A 24,751-nucleotide genomic window follows, 5' to 3' on the forward strand; every position below is an offset into this window, starting at 1 on the left:
TGTAACAATATATTTGAGACTCCTAACCAAGCCCCACAGTGTCAGATGTATACATGTGTTTATAGACTCCTTCTGGATCCTGTTTATTCCTGTTTATGTTGTAGCAGAGAGGCAGTAGGATCTGTAATATCTTTTGGGTAGGCAGAGACAAGCAAGTAGCTACTCTTGTTAATTGTAGCAGAGAGGCAGTAGGATCTGTAATATCTTTTGGGTAGGCAGAGACAAGCAAGTAACTACTCTTGGTAATTGTAGCAGAGAGGCAGTAGGATCTGTAGAGGCAGTAGGATCTGTAATATCTTTTGGGTAGGCAGAGACAAGCAAGTAACTACTCTTGGTAATTGTAGCAGAGAGGCAGTAGGATCTGTAATATCTTTTGGGTAGGCAGAGACAAGCAAGTAACTACTATTGGTAATTGTAGCAGAGAGGCAGTAGGATCTGTAATATCTTTTTGGTAAGCAGAGACAAGCAAATAACTACTCTTGGTAATTGTATTAATAACCCCTTTCCACCAAGAACTAGACGACACATAGCTTGGGAGTCAACAACGACTTTTTTTCATCAACCTGGAAAAACAAACACTTTTTAAAAACAGTCTCCCCTACAAGGGGTTTCCCAACTGAAACAGCAGGGAGTTTAAACAGTAACATACAGTTTAACATACATTTTAACCATTAGGCTAAATAACAATTCCTGCATAGTTCATAAGTGGCGAGGTTTGCCACAATGCTCCCCCAGAACCAAGCCGGCATACCCAGTCTGATCCCAACGGATTGGCTTGGGGAGGTCCGGAGGAGTGTTCACAGATCAAGGTTCAAGTTCAGTTTGTCTGGACAACCCGTCGGCGTTGCCGTTTTACTTCCCAGGTCGGTAATCGATTGTTTAGTCAAACGGCTGCAGCGCCAAACTCCAGCGCAACAGCCGGGCATTGTCTCCGGATACCCTGTTCAGCCACACCAATGGGTTGTGATCTGTGAGCAGGGAAAATTGTTGTCCATATAGATATGGCTGAAGTTTCTTGAGGGCCCACACCACGGCCAGGCATTCCTTTTCGATGGCGGCATAGCTAACTTCTCGGGGTAACAGTTTCCTGCTTAGGTAGGCCACAGGATGCTCGCCGCCATCAGCCCCGACTTGGCTCAGCACGGCTCCCAATCCAAACATAGAAGCGTCTGTATGGACGAGAAAACATTTAGTTGGATCCGGGGCAACAAGGATAGGGGCATTTACGAGAGCGTTTTTCAGTTCTTGGAATGCTTGTTCACACTCTGGGCTCCAGGTAACAATCTTAGGAAGGTTTTTACGGGTGAGGTTGGTGAGGGGTTTGGCTAGGGTACTATAATTAGGTACGAACTTCCTATAATAGCCTGCGTTACCTAGAAAGGCTAGCACTTGGGTCTTGGTACGGGGATTGGGCCACTTGGCTACGGCCTCTACCTTGGCCGGTTCGGGCTTCTGCTGCCCGCTACCTACTCGGTGCCCTAGGTACTGGACCTCCGCCATCCCTATATGACATTTGCTAGGCTTAAGGGTTAATACTACCTCCCTAATGTGATCTAGGATCGCCCCTATATGGTTCAAATGCTCGTCCCAGGAGCTGCTAAATATAGCTATGTCGTCTAAATAGGCTCATGCATACTCTTGGGACCCATCCAGTAGCCGATCTACCATTCGCTGGAAAGTAGCCGGAGCGTTCTTCATCCCGAATGGCATGACCTTGAATTGATACAGGCCAAATGGGGTGACGAACGCTGATTTGGGGATGGCATCCTCAGCTAGTGGGATCTGCCAGTACCCCTTACACAGATCTATGGTGGTGAGGTACTGGCCTCGAGCCATTTTATCCAGGAGCTCATCTATCCGGGGCATAGGGTAGGCGTCGGAGACGGTTTTATCATTAAGTTTCCGGTAGTCTACGCAGAAGCGGGTCGTGCCTAGGGGCTGTCTGAGTGCTCAATCACTCCTAACTGTAGCATCTCGTCAATCTCCTTCCGCATATGTTCTCTCACCGATTCTGGTATGTGGTAAGGAGGTTGACGCATGGGGAGGTGACCTGGGGATCTACCCTATGGGTGGCCATTCGGGAATATCCAGGCACGTTGGAGAACGTGTCTCTCTTTTCCTGGAGTAGCTCTACTATTTGAGCTCGTTCCCGAGGACTTAACTGCTCACCCAATTGTACCTCTCCCAGACGTTCGTTCTGGTTCTTCATTCCTAGGAGGTCTGGAAGAGGTAAACTGTCTGCGTCGTCCGCGGCAGGGGCGCAAATAGCATTCACCTCCACTGCACGTTCATGGTACGGCTTCAACATATTTACATGGAGCATGCGTCTACCGCCTGCTCGAGTACATGGGCCGATCACATAGGTGGTGTCACAGATTTGGTCCACCACCTTGTATGGGCCCTGCCAGGAGGCCTGCAGTTTATCATTTTTGACCGGTTTTAAGATTAGCACCTTCTGCCCAGTCTGAAAACTATGGTCCCTGGCGCCTCTATCATACCAACGGCGTTGACGGGTTTGAGCCGCCTGAAGGTTGGAGCGGACAGTCCGAGTCAGGGCCTCCAGGCGCTCCCTAAACTCCAGCACGTATGGTACAATAGGAGTACCGTCACTAGTGACTTCCCCCTCCCAATGCTCTCGGATTAAGTCTAGGGGACCCCGTACCCTCCTTCCGAATAATAATTCAAAGGGAGAGAACCCCGTGGACTCCTGAGGTACCTCCAGGTAGGCGAAAAGCAAATGGGGTAGAAACCGCTCCCAGTTCTTCTGGGTATCTATGAACGTGCGGAGCATCTGTTTCAGTGTTCCGTTAAACCGCTCACAGAGCCCATTAGACTGGGGGTGATAAGCGGAATTTACAATGGGTTTCACCCCCCATGCTCTCCACAACTGGTGGGTAATCTCGGCCGTAAACTGGGTGCCCCGGTCCGAAATAATCTCCCAGGGAAATCCCATGTGGGAGAAGATTTTGATGAGGGCATCCGCCACGGTCTCGGCATGAATATTAGCCAGAGCCACCGCCTCGGGATATCGGGTGGCATAATCCACGACCGTGAGTATATACCTCTTCCCCGAGGGGCTAGGCTTGGCTAGGGGGCCAATGAGGTCCACCGCCACTCGACTAAAAGGCACCTCTATTATGGGGAGGGAGTGTAGCTTCGCCTTATATCGGTCTCCTCTTTTCCCTACTCGTTGGCAGGTGTCACACGTCTGGCAATACTGCCTAATATCTTTGGTAATCCCTGGCCAAAAGAAATTCTGAGTTAGGCGGTGCTTCGTCCGACTAACTCCTAGGTGGCCTGACAGCGGAATATCGTGGGCAACCCGTAGCAGTTCTCGTCTATACCTCTGAGGTACTATTAACTGCTGAACGGACAGGGGAATAGATCCAGCCACTATCTTCTCTGAATACCTGTACAGTAACCCCTTGTCCCAACCGTACCTCTCTCCTTCCAACCCCACCTGATTCTGGTCTACCTTATCCCTATATACTTGCAACAAGGAGGTCAGTGGCCACTTTGCTACCAAACTCTAGTGGAGGGACCCAAGAGACATTAGGAGGGTGATTGCTTACCTGAGCCTCAGAGTGATCAGCCAGTGCGTTGGCGCGGGCCTGTTGTCGGGTAACCACGGGCAGTGCTGCTTGTGGGGAGGTTCGTGGTGCAAACGCTGAAGTCAGCTCCCCTAAGTAGTTGCCCAAAATAACGTCTGCGGGCAAATTTTGCATAAGGCCCACTTCTACGTTCCCCGACCCTGCTCCCCAATCCAAGTGTACTTTGGCCGTGGGAATCTTGTAAATGGCTCCCCCCAGCCACCCGGACAGCTACACAGTCTCCGGTGAGTTGATTGGTGGAAACTAAATGTTGCCGGAGCAAGGTTATGGTGGCCCCAGAGTCACGCAGCCCTTGGACACAAGTCGGCCCTCTATATAGCCCACCTGGCGGTGGCTTTGTAGGTTGTCCGAAGCGGCCTGTACTGGGTTTACCTCGTGTAAGATGCCCAATGGTTCCTCGTGGAAGACTGCGGGTTGGGTCTGTAGTCGGGGCTCGTTCTGGTAGCAGTGTACAGCTGCCCGGTTCTTGTTCCTGGGACAGTCTCTCTGAATGTGCCCTTGTTGGTTACAAAGATGGCAACGGATAGCTGATCGAGTCTGGTATCGGGGAGGGGGTGGGTGGATTCCCCCTCCAGGACGGGGTAGCAGAGGTGTGGGAGCTGCAGTGGGGGTTGGGGTGACCCCAATACTGGAGCGTTGCTGTGTTGGTTGAGCTCTCCGAGCGTCTTGGTATTTGTCGGCCAAGGTCGCTGCGGTATGTACCGTGCACGGTTTTCGATCTCTCAGCCAGTTTTGCAATTCGGTGGACACCCCTTGGAAGAATTGCTCCATCAACAGGAGTTGTAAAAGGTCTTCCAACTGGGTGACTTGGGCTGCCTGCAACCAGCCTTTAGCGGCCCTGGTTAACCGATGCGCCCACTCAGTGTGGGTACCTTTCTCCAGCTTCTTCAGGTCTCGGAACCGCTGTCGGTATGCCTCCAGGGTAATAGCATACCTAGTCAGGATGGCCTGTTTTACCTTCTCGTAGTCCCTGCTGTCCTCATCTGGTATGGTGCGGTAGGCTTCAGCGGCCCTCCCGGATAACTTGCCAGCCAGTAGGGGAACTTGGTCAGCGGTACTAATATTATGCAGTTAGCATAATCGCTCAAAGTCCTGTAGGTACCCATCCATATCCTCCGTGTCGGTATGATCCTTGAATGCGTGGTAGGGAATCTTAACTTTCCCTGTACCAGCACTGGAGTGTACTGGTAGCCCCTCTCCGGGTCTCGGGGTGGTTTGTCGGGTCACCATCAAGTACTCCTGTACTTCTGCTGATGTCCGTGTCAGGAGCTCCTCCGAATGGGGTAGCGGAAAAAAAGCCAACCGGGTCCGCATCTCTTTTTGGAATTCGGTTTCGTTGCTCGCCATGGGTACGGCCGTACCTGCTACCCGGTCTCCCTCCATGAGCTCCGCAATCAGCCTTGCTTTGGTTTTATTGCTGGCAATAATTCCTCTCGCCTCCAGTAATAACTTCAATGCAGTTCTCTTTAGTCTGGTATAATCTGTCCCCATTCAACGTCCGTTCATATACATCACATGTCCTACGACTTGCTGTGCGGTTTGAATCCCGTCGCTTGCCACCAATTGTATCAGAGAGGCAGTAGAATCTGTAATATCTTTTGGGTAGGCAGAGACAAGCAAGTAACTACTCTTGGTAATTGTAGCAGAGAGGCAGTAGGATCTGTAATATCTTTTGGGTAGGCAGAGACAAGCAAGTAACTACTCTTGGTAATTGTAGCAGAGAGGCAGTAGGATCTGTAATATCTTTTGGGTAGGCAGAGACAAGCAAGTAACTACTCTTGGTAATTGTAGCAGAGAGGCAGTAGGATCTGTAATATCTTTTTGGTAAGCCAGAGACAAGCAAATAACTTCTCTTGGTAATTATAATAATAACCCCTTTCCACCAAGAACTAGACGACACATAGCTTGGGAGTCAACAACGACTTTTTTTCATCAACCTGGAAAAACAAACACTTTTTAAAAACAGTCTCCCCTACAAGGGGTTTCCCAACTGAAACAGCAGGGAGTTTAAACAGTAACATACAGTTTAACATACATTTTAACCATTAGCCTAAATAACAATTCCTGCATAGTTCATAAGTGGCGAGGTTTGCCACATATGTTATCTGTCTTTTCATATGCAGGAGAGGGGAAGGGGCCTGCTCTCATTGTTTTTCCAGCCCCTTTCACTGGTTATCCCAGCCTAACCTCATAAACAGTGCTAAACTGGGAGCTTCTAAATATTTTTAAAATACTTTATACTGGATTTGTAGATCAGTATCTGTGCATATTCTTCTTTATAGAAGTGTCTATGCACTTTATATGAAAAGGCGTATACTGTCGCTTTAGGGATAACATCTCCCAATCCAAATTTCTTTTCTTTAGCGTCAAACAGAGGAAGGACGAGTGTACAAAACAGAACAGAAGGCTACTGAGCAACAGTTACAAAAAAATAGATACTTTATTCCAATAAAAGGGAAAAATACAAACACGCCAGAAAGAAGGTTCCAGCTATCTTACATGTTTCGTGCCGCGAAGCGCTTACTCATCTATTAGTAAGATAGCTGGAACCCTCTTTCTGGAGTGTTTGTGTTTTTCCCTTTTATTGGAATAAACTATCTATTTTTTGTAACTGTTGCTCAGTAGCCTTCTGTTCTGTTTTGTATACTGAGTATATGCGGTTGTCCACCGCTTTTAGTTGGCTCCACACAACCCTCTACCTGGCTTGGTCTGCTCTGATCATCCATTATCCGCTCACTATATGCGGAAGTTCTCTAGTAGCGGCACCTCTTTTTTCTACAACCATAACGGACGAGTGTAACCAATCAAAAAAAAATTCTTCGTCCGTGGATAATGTGATGAGGGATCTGGCGGGACATATTTAATGAGATGTAAGACTCTGATTGGCTTCTCATACAGGGACAAAACCTAAATGATCTAGGTTGATTATGTCTGGGAGGACCCTATTTAGCTTAGTGGCAAGTGTCCTTGGCATATACCTCTCTATATCATTATTCAGGAGTTATATGTGCAAAAATGTGCAGGAACATTTCCTGACTCCCTACTTTAGCATCCCCATTTGAGTCTATTTATTTGGAAACATGAGTCTGCAAAGTTTTCTATTTTAAATTCCTAGCCAATAGGGGGCCCTCCATTAAAAAACTAAACAGAATTTTTTTTTTTTTAAAGTAGCAATGCCCTACATTGGGTACCTTTGTTAAAAAATGAGTTAAGTGCTTCCATAGCTTCTATTAAAGCTTTTGTTAGTTGGTCATCATAAGGATTTAGCTTGTGATTATTTTCAGCCATGCGCAAGGATGTAACCTTAAGAGGTGTGTAATGGTTATTGTATATATCAGTTTCAGGTGACCTCCCTGTTTCTATCTTGAAAGCAGGTACTTGGTGTTAGCATTAATTGGACAAATCCATTTGTGATCACTCGAGAAACTCGAGTATTTAGGCAGACGGAAAGCAAAAATCCATTTCTAGAACAAATCACAGATAGATTGTAACCAACCCCTAAATTACTTAAAGGGACAGTCTAGTCAAAATTAATCTTTCATTATTCAGATAGGGCATATAATTTTAAACAACTTTCTAATTTACTTTTATCATTACACTTGTTTTGTTCTCTTAGTATTCTTAGTTGAAAGCTAAACCTAGGTAGGCTCATATGCTAATTTTTAAGCCCTTGAAGGCCACCTCTTATCCGTTTGCTATGCAAAACTGGGGAATGGGTAATAAAGGGATTATCTATCTTTTTAAACAATAACAATTCTGGAGTAGACTGTCCCTTTAAGTTATACAGTATAGGTTAGTGTGGTGGTATATATTGTTACTGCAGACCATGACATTTTTTTTTTTATTTTTTTTTTTATTGCTGAAGCTGTTCTATTGTGTTTTTTGTCTGTGAAGTGTCCTTTTAATGATTATTTCCTTTCCTTGTTCCAGTGAGCAATCAGTTGATAAATCGTATCTATGAATTCCTTGACACAAAGCAGTCCCAGTACTACATGAAGAGTATGAGCTGTATTAAGGTTTTCCGGGAAGAGGCCATAAGGGTAAGGAAAATGCTGGATAGACTAAGTTAATCATATACAGTGTCTCTCTTTATCTAATCTCTCTATCTCAGTGTATATTTATATATATATATATATATATATATATATATAACTCATTGTGTAAACACATGGAGTTATTTTCTCTATATTTTGTATTTAGTGGAGGATTTTAAACTCACTTTTCGCGTCCCCATAATTGTAATTGTTGTTTTATATATATATATATATATATATATATATATAATATATATAATATATATATATATGGATGAAGGGGGGGGGGGGCAGGGCCCCTATAAGTGATGTGGACCTGGAAAAAAGATTCATTCTTATGAATATGTACACATACACACACACACACACACACATACATGGAGGAAAGCTATCACAGAGCAGATTTCTTACTAGTCTGCTAAATGTAATATTTATATATCTATACACAATTCAGTATGACGTAGCAAAATGTGCATTATTTTGCAGTTCATATAACTGTGAATAAACTTAAACTCGTTGTTATGGAATAGGCATAGCATTGTATTGTATAATGTTGTGCTACAAATAGGTGTTTAATATTATGTAGTAATGAAACTCCATTTACATCAGCCCATTCATTTGGCTAATAAGCATTCAGTTCTGCTAATTTCGGGTTGTCTTGTACTATTAGCATATTCAAGAATTGTGAAAAATGTAAATATGTTGCCTTTTTTCATTTCTTTACTTTGTTGCCTTTAAAGTTTTCCCAGGCCCAGATCTTTAATGACTTCCTCCAGTTGCTGAAAGACAAGGTACAAAACAGCATTTTGGCAGAGTTTTGGGATGTTGTAAGTCAAGGTAAGATGGCTTTCTGAAGCTTACAACTCTATGCTAGATCAATTAACTTGTAGTTATTGGTTTGATAAGTTTTTTATAAGCATAGTAATGAGGTTATTCCCTGCCTCCCTTTAGTCATGGGTGTTGCCATGTTGAACTCTAGTTCTTACTACATTCCAGTGCAAACCTGTCTGCACATGTGCAGCGACTCACCTTCATATACCTGCAGTGAAAACAGCAACACCCATAAGAGAGTTTACATAAAATGTATTTCATGTGTTGTGTTTATTGCCCCTTTACAGTAGTGAAGGAACTACTACAAATATACAAATCTTTTTCAGATGCCATTTCTCTGATTACCTGTGAAGAATCGAAAGGCAGCTCAGTGACGTCTGAAGAAGCAAAACTGGTAGATTTTTTTCTCTTCAAGTATAAAATTGTTGCTCTCCATAACAGATACTCTCAAAATTCTTAGATGTCTAATGTGTAGTGCAATATATGTGAGTGTCAACTAATTATTTCAAAGGGAACAAAACGTGCCGATTTTAATTATTATTAATTATTGAAAAGGGACCTAATGTCACGCAACATAAGTGCATATGAAATGCAATATTTTAAATTAGTGATGTCAAATTTCATACCACAGATCTGTTACACCCCTTTAAAGCCTTCTTTATCACACATACACATGTATATGATCACTCAGGAGCATGAAACAGAATTACAGAATATTACAGTGCTTTACTCAATGATTATGATAATAATTGTAATTATAATAATAATAATAAATTTGTTGATATATGTAGACAAATACATATAGTATGTTTGTAAGATACATAGACAAACACACACTATTTGACCACAAGATATATAGAGGGTCTTTTTGCAAGATATAATATACATAATACCTCACACATTTATTATTCCAAACGAGATATATTACAGTTTATTTTGAAATTTACCATACAAAAAAATTCTAATCTGTGTCTACCTAGGTTTCAGAAGTATTTGAGTTATACCATGCTATTGCTGTCATAGTAAGATTTTGAATAGCAGGTGGCCATATTTCCTGTATGTATAAAATATGACCACCTGCTATTCAAAATTTTACTATCACAGCAATAACAGAGGTACCTGGGGAAATTTGTGGCCCTTCCCTGTGCGTGTGTTTTGTTGCAAGTAACAAAAATACACTTGGGACTTAGCAGACCATATGTCTGGAAGCCATTTAAAAACCTGGTGGCCTTGTGATTTCCACACAACTTTGTGCCTAAATGCATTATCATAAAGTATAGGAGGCTAGCTGAGACACAGGACATTGCTGCCCTGTTAATCTATGCTATCTGCACAAAGATTGCAGAACACTATACCGAGCAACAAAACCATTCTGTAAAGCCAGTCCACCTATAGGCAACACACATCTCTTCCTCAGCCTTCCACCCTGGAAGAGTTCAGTATATGTTCAGAGTCTGATCCCTTTATGTCAGGCTCACCTGCATGTCACACACAGTTGGCGGCTCTAGGAGGGGCTGGTTTTGAAATAAGTGATGCTAAAGGCGTTAATGTGAGGTTGTTGATCTGGCAAGTGTTAATATTACCTCTCAATCAAACACTCTCCCCCTGCACTTGTAACTTTGGCAGACATTTATCATGGTGAGACTGAGCAGCCAAGAACCGGCAGCTAAATCTGTGATATCTGTCACCTGAGTGCACACAGAATATTCTCTCATGGAGGCGCATGTCAATGTAGGATTCATTTGGCTTCCAACCAGAAAAGTCATTACTGGACTTCGAAAGTACCAATAAAAGAACCATATAATGGTGCAGATTATTTCCAAACAAATGGCACTAATTGTAATATATTTACATTGAGAAAGGGCTACTTTTCAAGCTTTTATTCCGCAAAGGATTCAAGACTTAAGAAACAAGTTTAATAAAAGCTTAACATTGCTGACATACAGCTCAGATATAGTTTTAGCTCATATAGTATTTTAGCAAGTAAAATCTCCTTTAAAAAATGTGAATAGCTCTTTCATGAATTTTAGAAGTATATAATATATAAATACAGTGCTGGAAATTTCCACTAGTTCCGATACGGTATATTTTTAATGATGTCTGCAATGAAAGTTCAGACTATATTTAAATATTTGTGAAATGAACATAGTATACTACAGACAATGGTACAACATGCATTTTCTCTTGTAAGGTGTATCCAGTCCACGGGTTCATCCTTTACTTGTGGGATATTCTCCTTCCTAACAGGAAGTGGCAAAGAGAGCACACAGCAGAGCTGTCCATATAGCTCCCCCTCTAGCTCCACCCCCCAGTCATTCTCTTTGTCGGCTCTAAGCAATAGGGTCCCTCTCGGAAGGGTAAAGTGAATGTGGTGTTAGAATTGTAGTTTTTGTTTTCTACAAGCAAAAGTTTGTTATTTTAAATGGTACCGGTGTGTACTATTTACTCTCTAGTAGAAAGGAGATGAAGATTTCTGCAGGGAGGAAGATGATTTTAGCATGTTGTAACTAAAATCCACTGCTGTTCCCACAAAGGACTGAGGAGTACAAGAAAACTTCAGTTGGGGGGAACGGTTTGCAGGTTAGGCTGCAATAAGGTATGTTCAGTCATTTATTTCTAGACAAGACTGTGATAATGCTAGAAAAGGCTGATAAGATCCCCATGAGGGAAGGGTAAGCTTTATTCAGAGACTAAGTATGGAATTGCAAGCTTACATAACAGGGCTAATTTTGCTGGTTGACACTATTTAATGGCAAACGGTTTTTACTTAAATATATATAAATATATATTAAATATATAAATATCGTTTTTTGAGACACTTTGAAGGTTCCATTGGGTTTCTTTCAGGGGTTGTTACCCGCATGGCTATTATTAAAACACTTAGGAGTGTTTCTTTAGGCCTCACAGCACCGGAGTAAGGTGGGAGGGGCCTAATTTTGCGCCTCAGATGCGCAGTTATATTGACTAGATCTTCAGGCTGTTTCACATGGAGGGTCCTGCTGCAGTTTGAGGGCCTATAAGAAGCTTTTTCCCCACAATTCTGGTTCCTAAGGGCAGGTAGGGCCACAGCAGAGCTGTGGCAAGGTGCTGAAGTTGTTTTAACCGGTTGTTAGCTTACTATCAATCCGGTTTGGGCATTAAGGGGTTAATCGTTTTTATTGCTAGTTGTGCAATCTTACTAATGCTCTAGATACATACTGTGAACATTTTGAAAAGTTTGCTGCATTTTTCACTGTTTTGGAAAATTGTGTGCCTTTTTCTCTTGTTAAGTGTATCCAGTCCACGGATCATCCATTACTTGTGGGATATTCTCCTTCCCAACAGGAAGTTGCAAGAGGATCACCCACAGCAGAGCTGCTATATAGCTCCTCCCCTCACTGCCATATCCAGTCATTCTCTTGCTACTCTCAACTAAGATGGAGGTCGTAAGAGGACTGTGGTGTTTTATACTTAGTTTATTTCTTCAATCAAAAGTTTGTTATTTTTAAATGGTACCGGAGTGTACTGTTTATCTCAGGCAGTATTTAGAAGAAGAATCTGCCTGCGTTTTCTATGATCTTAGCAGAAGTAACTAAGATCCTTTGCTGTTCTCACATATTCTGAGGAGTGAGGTAACTTCAGAGGGGGAATAGCGTGCAGGTTTTCCTGTAATAAGGCATGTGCAGTTAAAATATTTTTCTAGGGATGGAATTTGCTAGAAAATGCTGCTGATACCGAAGTAATGTAAGTAAAGCCTTAAATGCAGTGATAGCGACTGGTATCAGGCTTATTAATAGAGATACATACTCTTATAAAAGTGTATTTTAAAACGTTTGCTGGCATGTTTAATCGTTTTTTACATATGTTTGGTGATAAAACTTATTGGGGCCTAGTTTTTTCCACATGGCTGGCTTGAATTTTGCCTAGAAACAGTTCCCTGAGGCTTCCCACTGTTGTAATATGAGTGGGAGGGGCCTATTTTAGCGTTTTTTTGCACAGCAAAAAATTACAGACACAGACATCCAGCTTCTTCCTGCATGATCCAGGACTTCTCTGAAGGGCTCAAAAGGCTTCAAAAGTCGTATTGAGTGAGGTAAAAAGCCACAGTAGAGCTGTGGCAGTTGTTGTGACTGTTTAAAAAACGTTTTTGTCATTTGTTATTCCGTTTTTGGTATTAAGGGGTTAATCATCCATTTGCAAGTGGGTGCAATGCTCTGCTAACTTATTACATACACTGTAAAAATTTAGTTAGTGTAACTGCATTTTTTCACTGTTATTTCAAAATTTGGGAAAATTTGTGTTTCTTAAAGGCGCAGTAACGTTTTTTTATATTGCTTGTAAACTTGTTTTAAAGTGTTTTCCAAGCTTGCTAGTCTCATTGCTAGTCTGTTTAAACATGTCTGACACAGAGGAACCTACTTGTTCATTATGTTTGAAAGCCATGTTGGAGCCCCATAGGAGAATGTGTACTAAATGTATTGATTTCACCTTAAACAGTAAAGACCAGTCTTTATCTATAAAAGAATTATCACCAGAGGGTTCTGTCGAGGGGGAAGTTATGCCGACTAACTCTCCCCACGTGTCGGACCCTTCGCCTCCCGCTCAGGGGACGCACGCTAATATGGCGCCAATTACATCAGGGACGCCCATAGCGATTACCTTGCAGGACATGGCTGCAATCATGAATAATACCCTGTCAGAGGTTTTATCTAGATTGCTTGAATTAAGAGGCAAGCGCGATAGCTCTGGTGTTAGGAGAGATACAGAGCGCGCAAATGCTGTTAGAGCCATGTCTGATACTGCGTCACAGTATGCAGAACATGAGGACGGAGAGCTTCAGTCTGTGGGTGACATCTCTGACTCGGGGAAACCTGAATCAGAGATTTCTAATTTTAAATTTAAGCTTGAGAACCTCCGTGTATTGCTTGGGGAGGTATTAGCTGCTCTGAATGACTGTAACACAGTTGCAATTCCAGAGAAATTGTGTAGGCTGGATAGATACTATGCGGTGCCGGTGTGTACTGACGTTTTTCCTATACCTAAAAGGCTTACAGAAATTATTAGCAAGGAGTGGGATAGACCCGGTGTGCCCTTTTCCCCACCTCCTATATTTAGAAAAATGTTTCCAATAGACGCCACTACACGGGACTTATGGCAGACGGTCCCTAAGGTGGAGGGAGCAGTTTCTACTTTAGCAAAGCGTACCACTATCCCGGTTGAGGACAGTTGTGCTTTTTCAGATCCAATGGATAAAAAATTGGAGGGTTACCTTAAGAAAATGTTTATTCAACAAGGTTTTATTTTACAGCCCCTTGCATGCATTGCGCCTGTCACTGCTGCGGCGGCATTCTGGTTTGAGGCCCTGGAAGAGGCCATCCAGACAGCTCCATTGAATGAAATTATTGACAAGCTTAGAACGCTTAAGCTAGCTAACTCATTTGTTTCTGATGCCATTGTTCATTTGACTAAACTAACGGCTAAGAATTCCGGATTCGATATCTAGGCGCGTAGGACGCTATGGCTTAAATCCTGGTCAGCTGATGTGACTTCAAAGTCTAAATTACTCAACATTCCTTTCAAGGGGCAGACCTTATTCGGGCCTGGCTTGAAGGAAATTATTGCTGACATTACTGGAGGCAAGGGTCATACCCTTCCTCAGGACAGGGCCAAATCAAAGGCCAAACAGTCTAATTTTCGTGCCTTTCGAAATTTCAAGGCAGGAGCAGCATCAACTTCCTCCGCTTCAAAACAAGAGGGAACTGTTGCTCATTCCAGACAGGCCTGGAAACCTAACCAGTCCTGGAACAAGGGCAAGCAGGCCAGAAAGCCTGCTGCTGCCCCCAAGACAGCATGAAGGAACGGCCCCCTATCCGGAAACGGATCTAGTGGGGGGCAGACTTTCTCTCTTCGCCCAGGCGTGGGCAAGAGATGTTCAGGATCCCTGGGCGTGGAGATCATATCTCAGGGATATCTTCTGGACTTCAAAGCTTCTCCTCCACAAGGGAGATTTCATCTTTCAAGGTTATCAGCAAACCAGATAAAGAAAGAGGCATTCCTAAGCTGTGTGCAAGACCTCCTAGTAATGGGAGTGATCCATCCAGTTCCGCGGACGTAACAAGGACAGGGATTTTATTCAAATCTGTTTGTGGTTCCCAAGAAAGAGGGAACCTTCAGACCAATCTTGGATCTAAAGATCTTAAACAAATTCCTCAGAGTTCCATCATTCAAAATGGAAACTATTCTGACCATCCTACCCATGATCCAAGAGGGTCAGTACATGACCACAGTGGACTTAAAGGATGCCTACCTTCACATACCGATTCACAAAGATCATCATCGGTTCCTAAGGTTTGCCTTTCTAGACAGGCATTACCAATTTGTAGCTCTTCCCTTCGGGTTGGCCACTGCCCCGAAAATTTTTACAAAGGTTCTGGGCTCGCTTCTGGCGGTTCTAAGACCGCGAGGCATAGCGGTGGCTCCGTATCTAGACGACATCCTGATACAGGCGTCAAGATTTCAAATTGCCAAGTCTCATACAGAGATAGTTCTGGCATTTCTGAGGTCGCATGGGTGGAAAGTGAACGTGGAAAAGAGTTCTCTATCACCACTCACAAGAGTCTCCTTCCTAGGGACTCTTATAGATTCTGTAGAGATGTAAATTTACCTGACGGAGTCTAGGTTATCAAAACTTCTAAATGCTTGCCGTGTCCTTCATTTCATTCCACGCCCGTCAGTGGCTCAGTGCATGGAAGTAATCGGCTTAATGGTAGCGGCATTGGACATAGTGCCATTTGCGCGCCTGCATCTCAGACCGCTGCAATTATGCATGCTAAGTCAGTGGAATGGGGATTACTCAGATTTGTCCCCTCTACTAAATCTGGATCAAGAGACCAGAGATTCTCTTCTCTGGTGGCTTTCTCGGGTCCATCTGTCCAAGGGTATGACCTTTCGCAGGCCAGATTGGACGATTGTAACAACAGATGCCAGCCTTCTAGGTTGGGGCGCAGTCTGGAACTCCCTGAAGGCTCAGGGATCGTGGACTCAGGAGGAGAAACTCCTCCCAATAAATATTCTGGAGTTAAGAGCAATATTCAAGGCTCTTCTAGCTTGGCCTCAGTTAGCAACACTGAGGTTCATCAGATTTCAGTCGGACAACATCACGACTGTGGCTTACATCAACCATCAAGGGGGAACCAGGAGTTCCCTAGCGATGTTAGAAGCCTCAAAGATAATTCGCTGGGCAGAGTCTCACTCTTGCCACCTGTCAGCGATCCACATCCCAGGCGTAGAGAACTGGGAGGCGGATTTTCGAAGTCGTCAGACTTTTCATCCGGGGGAGTGGGAACTCCATCCGGAGGTGTTTGCTCAACTGGTCCATCGTTGGGGCAAATCAGAACTGGATCTCATGGCGTCTCGCCAGAACGCCAAGCTTCCTTGTTACGGATCCAGGTCCAGGGACCCGGGAGCAACGCTGATAGATGCTCTAGCAGCTCCTTGGTTCTTCAACCTGGCCAATGTGTTTCCACCGTTTCCTCTGCTCCCTCGACTGATTGCCAAAATCAAACAGGAGAGAACATTGGTGATTCTGATTCTGATTCTGGCCACGCAGGACCTGGTATGCAGACCTAGTGGACATGTCATCTCTTTCACCATGGGCTCTGCCTCTGAGGCAGGACCTTCTAATACAAGGTCCTTTCAATCATCCAAATCTAATTTCTCTGAGACTGACTGCATGGAGATTGAACGCTTGATTCTATCAAGGCGTGGCTTCTCCGAGTCAGTCATTGATACCTTAATACAGGCTCGGAAGCCTGTCACCAGGAAAATCTACCATAAGATATGGCGTAAATATCTTTATTGGTGTGAATCCAAGAGTTACTCATGGAGTAAGGTTAGGATTCCTAGGATATTGTCCTTTCTCCAAGAGGGTTTGGACAAAGGCTTATCAGCTAGTTCTTTAAAAGGACAGATCTCTGCTCTATCTATTCTTTTGCACAAGCGTCTGGCAGAAGTTCCAGACGTCCAGGCATTTTGTCAGGCTTTGTTTAGGATTAAGCCTGTGTTTAAAACTGTTGCTCCCCCGTGGAGCTTAAACTTGGTTCTTAAAGTTCTTCAGGGAGTTCCGTTTGAACCCCTTCATTCCATTGATATTAAACTTTTATCTTGGAAAGTTCTGTTTTTGATGGCTATTTCCTCGGCTCGAAGAGTCTGAGTTATCTGCCTTACATTGTGATTCTCCTTATCTGATTTTTCATTCAGACAAGGTAGTTCTGCGTACCAAGCCTGGGTTTTTACCTAAGGTGGTTTCTAACAGGAATATCAATCAAGAGATTGTTGTTCCATCATTGTGTCCTAATCCTTCTTCAAAGAAGGAACGTCTTTTGCATAATCTGGACGTAGTCCGTGCCTTGAAGTTTTACTTACAGGCTACTAAAGATTTTCGTCAAACAATCTGCCCTGTTTGTCGTTTACTCTGGACAGAGGAGAGGTCAAAAAGCTTCGGCAACCTCTCTCTCCTTTTGGCTTCGGAGCATAATACGCTTAGCCTATGAGACTGCTGGACAGCAGCCCACTGAAAGGATTACAGTTCATTCTACTAGAGCTGTGGCTTCCACCTGGGCCTTTAAAAATGAGACCTCTGTTGAACAGATTTGCAAGGCTGCGACTTGGTCTTCGCTTCACACCTTTTCAAAATTTTACAAATTTGACACTTTTGCTTCTTCGGAGGCTGTTTTTTGGGAGAAAGGTTCTACAGGCAGTGGTTCCTTCCGTTTAAGTTCCTGCCTTGTCCCTCCCATCATCCGTGTACTTTAGCTTTGGTATTGGTATCCCACAAGTAATGGATGATCCGTGGACTGGATACACTACAAGATAAATAAATTTATCAGGTATGCATAAATTATGTTTTTTTATCTCTTAAAGGCACAGTAACGTTTTTTGCAAAGTGTGTTTTTACTTGATTAAAGTGATTTCTAAGCCTGTTTGTCTTACTACTAGTCTGTTAAACATGTCTGACACCAAGGAAAATCCTTGTTCAATGTGTTTAGAAGCCATGGTGGAACCCCCTCTCAGAATGTGTCCCACTTGTACTGATATGTTTATACACTTTAAAGAGCATATTGTTGCACTTAAAAATGTGGCCCAAGATGATTCTCAGACAGAAGGTAATGAGGTTAGCCCGTTAACCTCTCCCCAAGTGTCACAACCAGTTACGCCTGCTCAAGCGACGCCTAGCACCTCTAGTGCGTCTAACTCTTTTACCTTGCAAGACTTGGCGGCAGTTATGAATAATACCCTCTCAGAGTTTTTATCTAAACTGCCTGTTTTACCTGCAAAGCGTGATAGCTCTCTCGGGTCCATCTGTCCAAGGGTATGACCTTTCGCAGGCCAGATTGGACGATTGTAACAACAGATGCCAGCCTTCTAGGTTGGGGCGCAGTCTGGAACTCCCTGAAGGCTCAGGGATCGTGGACTCAGGAGGAGAAACTCCTCCCAATAAATATTCTGGAGTTAAGAGCAATATTCAAGGCTCTTCTAGCTTGGCCTCAGTTAGCAACACTGAGGTTCATCAGATTTCAGTCGGACAACATCACGACTGTGGCTTACATCAACCATCAAGGGGGAACCAGGAGTTCCCTAGCGATGTTAGAAGCCTCAAAGATAATTCGCTGGGCAGAGTCTCACTCTTGCCACCTGTCAGCGATCCACATCCCAGGCGTAGAGAACTGGGAGGCGGATTTTCGAAGTCGTCAGACTTTTCATCCGGGGGAGTGGGAACTCCATCCGGAGGTGTTTGCTCAACTGGTCCATCGTTGGGGCAAACCAGAACTGGATCTCATGGCGTCTCGCCAGAACGCCAAGCTTCCTTGTTACGGATCCAGGTCCAGGGACCCGGGAGCAACACTGATAGATGCTCTAGCAGCTCCTTGGTTCTTCAACCTGGCCAATGTGTTTCCACCGTTTCCTCTGCTCCCTCGACTGATTGCCAAAATCAAACAGGAGAGAACAGTGGTGATTCTGATAGCGCCTGCGTGGCCACGCAGGACCTGGTATGCAGACCTAGTGGACATGTCATCTCTTTCACCATGGGCTCTGCCTCTGAGGCAGGACCTTCTAATACAAGGTCCTTTCAATCATCCAAATCTAATTTCTCTGAGACTGACTGCATGGAGATTGAACGCGATAGCTCTGTTTTAAGAACAGATTCTGAGCATTCTGACGCTTTGGTAGCCGTATCCGATATACACTCACAACGCTCTGAAATGGGGGCGAGGGATGTGCTGTCTGAGGGAGAAATTTCCGATTCGGGAAAGGTTGCTCCTCAGACAGACTCAGATACGTTAGCTTTTAAATTTAAACTAGAACACCTCCGCTTATTGCTCAGGGAGGTATTAGTTACTCTGGATGACTGCAACCCTTTGGTGGTTCAAGAGAAATTGTGTAAAATGGACAAGTATCTAGAAGTTCCTGTTTACACTGAGGTGTTCCCGGTCCCTAAGAGGATTGCGGATATAGTAACTAGGGAGTGGGATAGACCAGGTATTCCGTTTGTTCCCCCTCCTGTTTTTAAGAAAATGTTCCCCATATCTGACCCCATGCGGGACTCGTGGCAGACGGTCCCTAAGGTGGAGGGGGCTGTTTCTTCACTTGCTAAACGCTCAACCATACCAGTTGAGGACAGTTGTGCTTTTAAAGACCCTATGGATAAATAATTAGAGGGTTTACTTAAGGAAATTTTTGTTCAATAAGGTTTTCTTCTCCAACCTATTGCGTGCATTGTTCCTGTAACTACTGCAGCTGCTTTCTGGTTCGAGGCACTGGAAGATGCGCTCCAGACGGAGACCTCATATGAGGACATTATGGACAGAATTAAGGCTCTTAAGCTGGCTAATTCTTTTATCACAGATGCCGCTTTCCAACTAGCTAAGTTAGCGGCAAATAATTCAGGTTAAACCATTTTGGCGCGCAGGGCACTATGGCTAAAGTCCTGGTCGGCCGATGTGTCATCAAAATCCAAATTATTGAACATCCCTTTCAAAGGAAAGACCCTTTTCGGGCCTGAATTGAAAGAGATTATCTCAGAAATCACTGGGGGAAAAGGCCATGCTCTCCCTCAGGACAAGTCCTTTAAGACAAAGAACAAACAAAATAATTTTCGTTCCTTTCGGAATTTCAGGAGCGGTCTCGCTTCATCCTCCCCTGCTGCAAAGCAAGAGGGTAACACTTCACAACCCAGGGCAGCCTGGAAACCTTACCAGGGCTGGAACAAGGGTAAACAGGCCAAGAAGCCTGCAGCTGCCTCCAAGACAGCATGAAGGGGTAGCCCCCGATCCGGGACCGGATCTAGTAGGGGGCAGACTCTCTTCGCTCAGGCCTGGGCAAGAGACGTACACGATCCTTGGGCCTTAGAGATTGTATCCCAGGGATATCTTCTAGAATTCAAGGACTCCCCTCCAAGGGGAAGGTTCCACATTTCTCGTCTGTCTACAGACCAGACAAAGAAAGAGGCGTTCTTACGCTGTGTAGAAGACCTACATACAATGGGAGTGATCCACCCAGTTCCAATTGTGGAACAAGGGCTGGGTTTTTACTCAAACCTGTTTGTGGTTCCCAAAAAAGAAGGAACTTTCAGACCAATCCTGGATCTCAAAAATCTAAACAAATTCCTCAGAGTCCCATCATTCAAGATGGAGACCATTCGGACAATCTTACCAATGATCCAGGAGGGTCAATATATGACTACCGTGGATCTAAAGGATGCATATCTGCACATTCCTATCCACAAAGATCATCACCAGTTTCTCAGGTTCGCCTTTCTGGACAAGCATTATCAGTTTGTGGTTCTTCCTTTCGGGTTGGCCACTGCTCCCAGAATTTTCACAAAGGTGCTAGGGTCCCTCCTGGCGGTTCTAAGACCACGGGGCATAGCAGTGGCGCCTTATCTAGACGACATCTTAATTCAGGCATCGACTTTCCAAAGAGCTAAGTCTCACACGGAAATTGTATTGGCCTTTCTGAGGTCTCACGGGTGGAAGGTGAACATCAAAAAGAGTTCTCTCTCCCCCCTCACAAGAGTTTCCTTCCTAGGAACTCTATTAGACTCGGTAGAAATGAAAATATTTCTGACGGAGGTCAGAAAGTTAAAACTCTTAACCACTTGCCGAGCTCTTCATTCCATTCCTCGGCCATCTGTAGCTCAGTGCATGGAGACAATCGGACTAATGGTTGCGGCAATGGACATAGTCCCTTTTGCTCGGATACACCTCAGACCACTGCAACTATGCATGCTCAAACAGTGGAATGGGGATTATGCAGATTTGTCTCCTCAAATACAGTTGGACCAGGGGACCAGAGATTCTCTTCTCTGGTGGTTGTCTCAGGATTACCTATCTCAGGGAATGTGTTTCCGCAGACCAGAGTGTTTCATCGTAACGACCGACGCCAGTCTGTTGGGCTGGGGTGCAGTCTGGGACTCCCTGAAAGCTCAGGGCTTATGGTCTCGGGAAGAAGCTCTTCTCCCGATAAACATTCTGGAACTGAGGGCAATATTCAACGCACTTCAGGCATGGCCTCAGCTAGCTGCGGCCAAATTCATCAGATTTCAGTCGGACAACATCACGACTGTAGCTTACGTCAACCATCATGGGGGAACAAGGAGTTCCCTAGCAATGATGGAAGTAACCAAAATAATCAGGTGGGCGGAGGATCACTCTTGCCATCTCTCAGCAATTCACATCCCAGGAGTAGACAACTGGGAGGCGGATTTTCTAAGTCGTCAGACTTTTCACCCGGGGGAGTGGGAACTCCACCCGGAGGTATTTGCTCAGCTGACTCAGCTATGGGGCACTCCAGAATTGGATCTGATGGCGTCCTGTCAGAACACCAAACTTCCTCTCTATGGGTCCAGGTCCCGGGATCCCCAGGCGGTGTTGATAGATGCTCTAGCAGCGCCTTGGTCCTTTAATCTGGCCTATGTTTTTCCACCGTTTCCTCTCCTTCCTCGTCTGGTTGCCAGAATCAAGCAGGAGAGGGCGTCTGTGATTCTAATAGCGCCTGCATGGCCACGCAGGACCTGGTATGCAGACCTAGTGGACATGTCATCCGTTCCACCATGGACTCTGCCAATGAGGCAGGACCTTCTACTACAAGGTCCTTTCAAACATCCAAATCTAATTTCTCTGTGTCTGACTGCTTGGAGATTGAACGCCTAATTCTATCAAAGCGTGGTTTCTCTGAGTCGGTTATTGATACCCTGATTCAGGCTAGAAAGCCTGTCACCAGGAAAATCTACCATAAGATTTGGCAAAAATATCTTTGTTGGTGCGAATCCAAGGGTTACTCATGGAGTAAGATTAGGATTCCCAGGATATTGTCCTTTCTCCATGATGGATTGGAGAAAAGATTATCAGCTAGTTCCTTAAAAGGACAGATATCTGCTTTGTCTATTCTTTTACACAAACGTCTGGCGGAAGTACCAGACGTTCAAGCGTTTAGTCAGGCTTTAGTCAGAATCAAGCCTGTTTATAGACCTGTGGCTCCGCCATGGAGTCTGAATTTAGTTCTTTCAGTTCTGCAAGGGGTTCCGTTTGAACCTTTAGATTCCATAGATATTAAGCTTTTATCTTGGAAAGTTTTGTTTTTGGTAGCTATCTCTTCTGCTCAAAGAGTTTCAGAGTTATCTGCTTTACAGTGTGATTCACCTTACCTGGTTTTCCTTGCAGATAAGGTAGTTTTGCGTACCAAACCTGGTTTTCTTCCTAAGGTTGTGTCTAATAAGAATATTAACCAGGAAATTGTTGTTCCTTCTCTGTGTCCTAATCCTCCTTCGAAGAAGGAACATCTGTTACACAATCTTGATGTGGTTCGTGTTTTAAAGTTCTATTTACAAGCAACTAAGGATTTCAGACAAATAACTTAATTGTTTGTTATCTATTCTGGTAAGAGGAGAGGTCAGAAGGTGACTGCTACCTCTCTTTCCTTTTGGCTGAAAAGCATCATCCGTTTGGCCTATGAGACTGCTGGCCAGCAGCCTCCTGAAACAATTACTGCTCATTCTACCAGAGCAGTGGCTTCCACATGGGCTTTTAAAAATGAGGCTTCTGTTGAACAGATTTGTAAGGCAGCGACTTGGTCTTCGCTGCATACTTTTTCCAAATTTTCCGAATTCGATACTTTTGCTTCTTCGGAGGCTATTTTTGGGAGAAAGGTGTCCTAAAGCTTTGGTATTGGTATCCCACAAGTAAAGGATGAACCCGTGGACTGGATACACCTTACAAGAGAAAACAGAATTTATGCTTACCTGCTAAATTACTTTCTCTTGTGGTGTATCCAGTCCACGGCCCGCCCTGGCTATTAGTCAGGTAGATTTTTGGTTTAAACTACAGTCACCACTGCACCCTATGGTTTCTCCTTTTTCTTCCTAACCTTCGGTCGAATGATTGGGGGGTGGAGCTAGAGGGGGAGCTATATGGACAGCTCTGCTGTGTGCTCTCTTTGCCACTTCCTGTTAGGAAGGAGAATATCCCACAAGTAAAGGATGAACCCGTGGACTGGATACACCACAAGAGAAAGTAATTTATCAGGTAAGCATAAATTCTGTTTTATTGTTTATATGTTTTATTTAGCTAAGAATGCTTGATTGTAAAGCTCTAACACCAGTGTGTGTCTCATGGCTGATTTCAAATTTTTACAGTTCTTGGTCAACAAAGATAAGAAAGCAGAAGACGTGCCAATGGATGATGACCAAGGAGATGTAGATGATTTGGTAAGCTGCTGGCTTTAATATGTGCACTGTTTCTTCACTTTTGTTTCTTGTGTGCAAATCATGTCTGTTTGTTTTGTTTTTTCTCTCTTTTAGCTTGACTTAATTTAAGTCACAGCCTTAATTTGGATGAACTTTGAAGAGCAAAGCACTTACTCTGGTGTTCCAGGAGTCGTTACCAATTTTGTCAAATTGCCTACAGTAGCTTTTCTTAAATTACATTGTTCTAAACTCCGGTTCTACAAGCATTCTCTAAAGTGAAGACTTGTCGATTTATTTTCTTTATAAACATACTTTGTATATAATATGATATATCTCTATGTATAAAGTCACAGCATTACGATTATTCCATTGTTTTGGCAATAAAACATTTTATTAGTTATGTAAGAAAATATATTGATCATAGTTTGGAATTTCCATGCTTTTTACAGTTTAAATGGAAACGTAAACCCTGGCATTACGTTTATTTGCCACTGAATATAATTACATAGTAGTCTTATTAAAGTGATGGTAAACTCTCCCCTTTATAAAATCAGATCTGGAATGTAAGCGCTATTTTAGATGGAGTTTAATTCATTAGCTGTAATGAAGATGCAGTATAACATGCTTTTTAATATAGATATGAAATTCAAATACTGCAGGCTCCTCCGCCCACTTCAAAAGTAAAATTCTTTGTGAGCTAACAGATTGAATTGTTGTTAAATCAGCGCTCTCCCCATATGGCACTTTTGTTGTAGCTAGAGCATTGATTGGAAAGTAATTCAATCATTTAGCCGACAGGAAAATTGACTTTTGAAGTGGGTGGTGTAACGTGGGGTATTTGAATTTCATATCTATATTAATAACTAAGTTATAGCGCATCTTCATTGCACATGATGAATAAAACCCCATCTAAAATAGCGCTTACATTCCAGATCTGATTTTAAAAAGGGGAGAGTTTACCATCACTTTAACTATGGTAGATAATGTTTACATCCCTATATATTTCTAGTGCAAAATAAATTTTCATAAAACCAAGCCTGTGTGTGTATTTTGACTTTTTTAGATTATACTAGGCGATAAGACTGCCCAGAAGGCAGTCTATTTAAAAAAAAAAAAACTACAACCCCCAAAGCTAAAATTAGAAAAACTAAAAATTTTAAAATTACAGAAAAAAATAAACAAAGCTATCCAAAATAAAAGAAATTAAACAAAGTAATACCCCTATAAAAATAAAAAATCCCCCCAAAATAAAAACACCCCCTAATCTAATACTAAACCACCAATAGCCCTTAAAAGGGCATTGCCCTAAGTTAAACAGCTCTTTTACCTAAACAAATGATCAATTACCCCCTAACAGTAAAAAAAAAAACACCCACCAAACCCACCAAAATAAAAAAAAAACTAACACTAAAAAAAACCTAAACTACCCATTGCCCCTAAATGGGCATTTATATGGGCAGAAGGATCAGGAGAAACTGCTCCACGCTTGATGATTATGATGAGCAGGCTAAGGTAGTTGGAGACACTTTTCTGGAGAAGGGTTACCCGCCAGA

At 43.5% G+C, this 24,751-nt stretch overlaps 1 protein-coding gene across 1 annotated transcript in view; it reads left to right on the plus strand.

Annotated features, from left to right (window-relative positions):
• XRCC5 (X-ray repair cross complementing 5) overlaps positions 1-24,104 on the plus strand; it is a 484,719-nt gene extending 460,615 nt beyond the window's left edge. The window contains exons 18-22 of the mRNA XM_053698104.1: positions 7,542-7,651; positions 8,386-8,482; positions 8,803-8,870; positions 23,148-23,219; positions 23,313-24,104. Of these exons, the coding sequence (XP_053554079.1) occupies positions 7,542-7,651; positions 8,386-8,482; positions 8,803-8,870; positions 23,148-23,219; positions 23,313-23,327 (362 nt within the window). The 3' untranslated portion in view covers positions 23,328-24,104. The remainder of the gene's footprint in view (positions 1-7,541; positions 7,652-8,385; positions 8,483-8,802; positions 8,871-23,147; positions 23,220-23,312) is intronic.
• The last annotated feature ends 647 nt before the right edge of the window (positions 24,105-24,751 follow it).

The sequence above is a fragment of the Bombina bombina genome, chromosome 1 (assembly GCF_027579735.1).
Source record: "Bombina bombina isolate aBomBom1 chromosome 1, aBomBom1.pri, whole genome shotgun sequence".
NCBI lineage: Eukaryota > Metazoa > Chordata > Amphibia > Anura > Bombinatoridae > Bombina > Bombina bombina.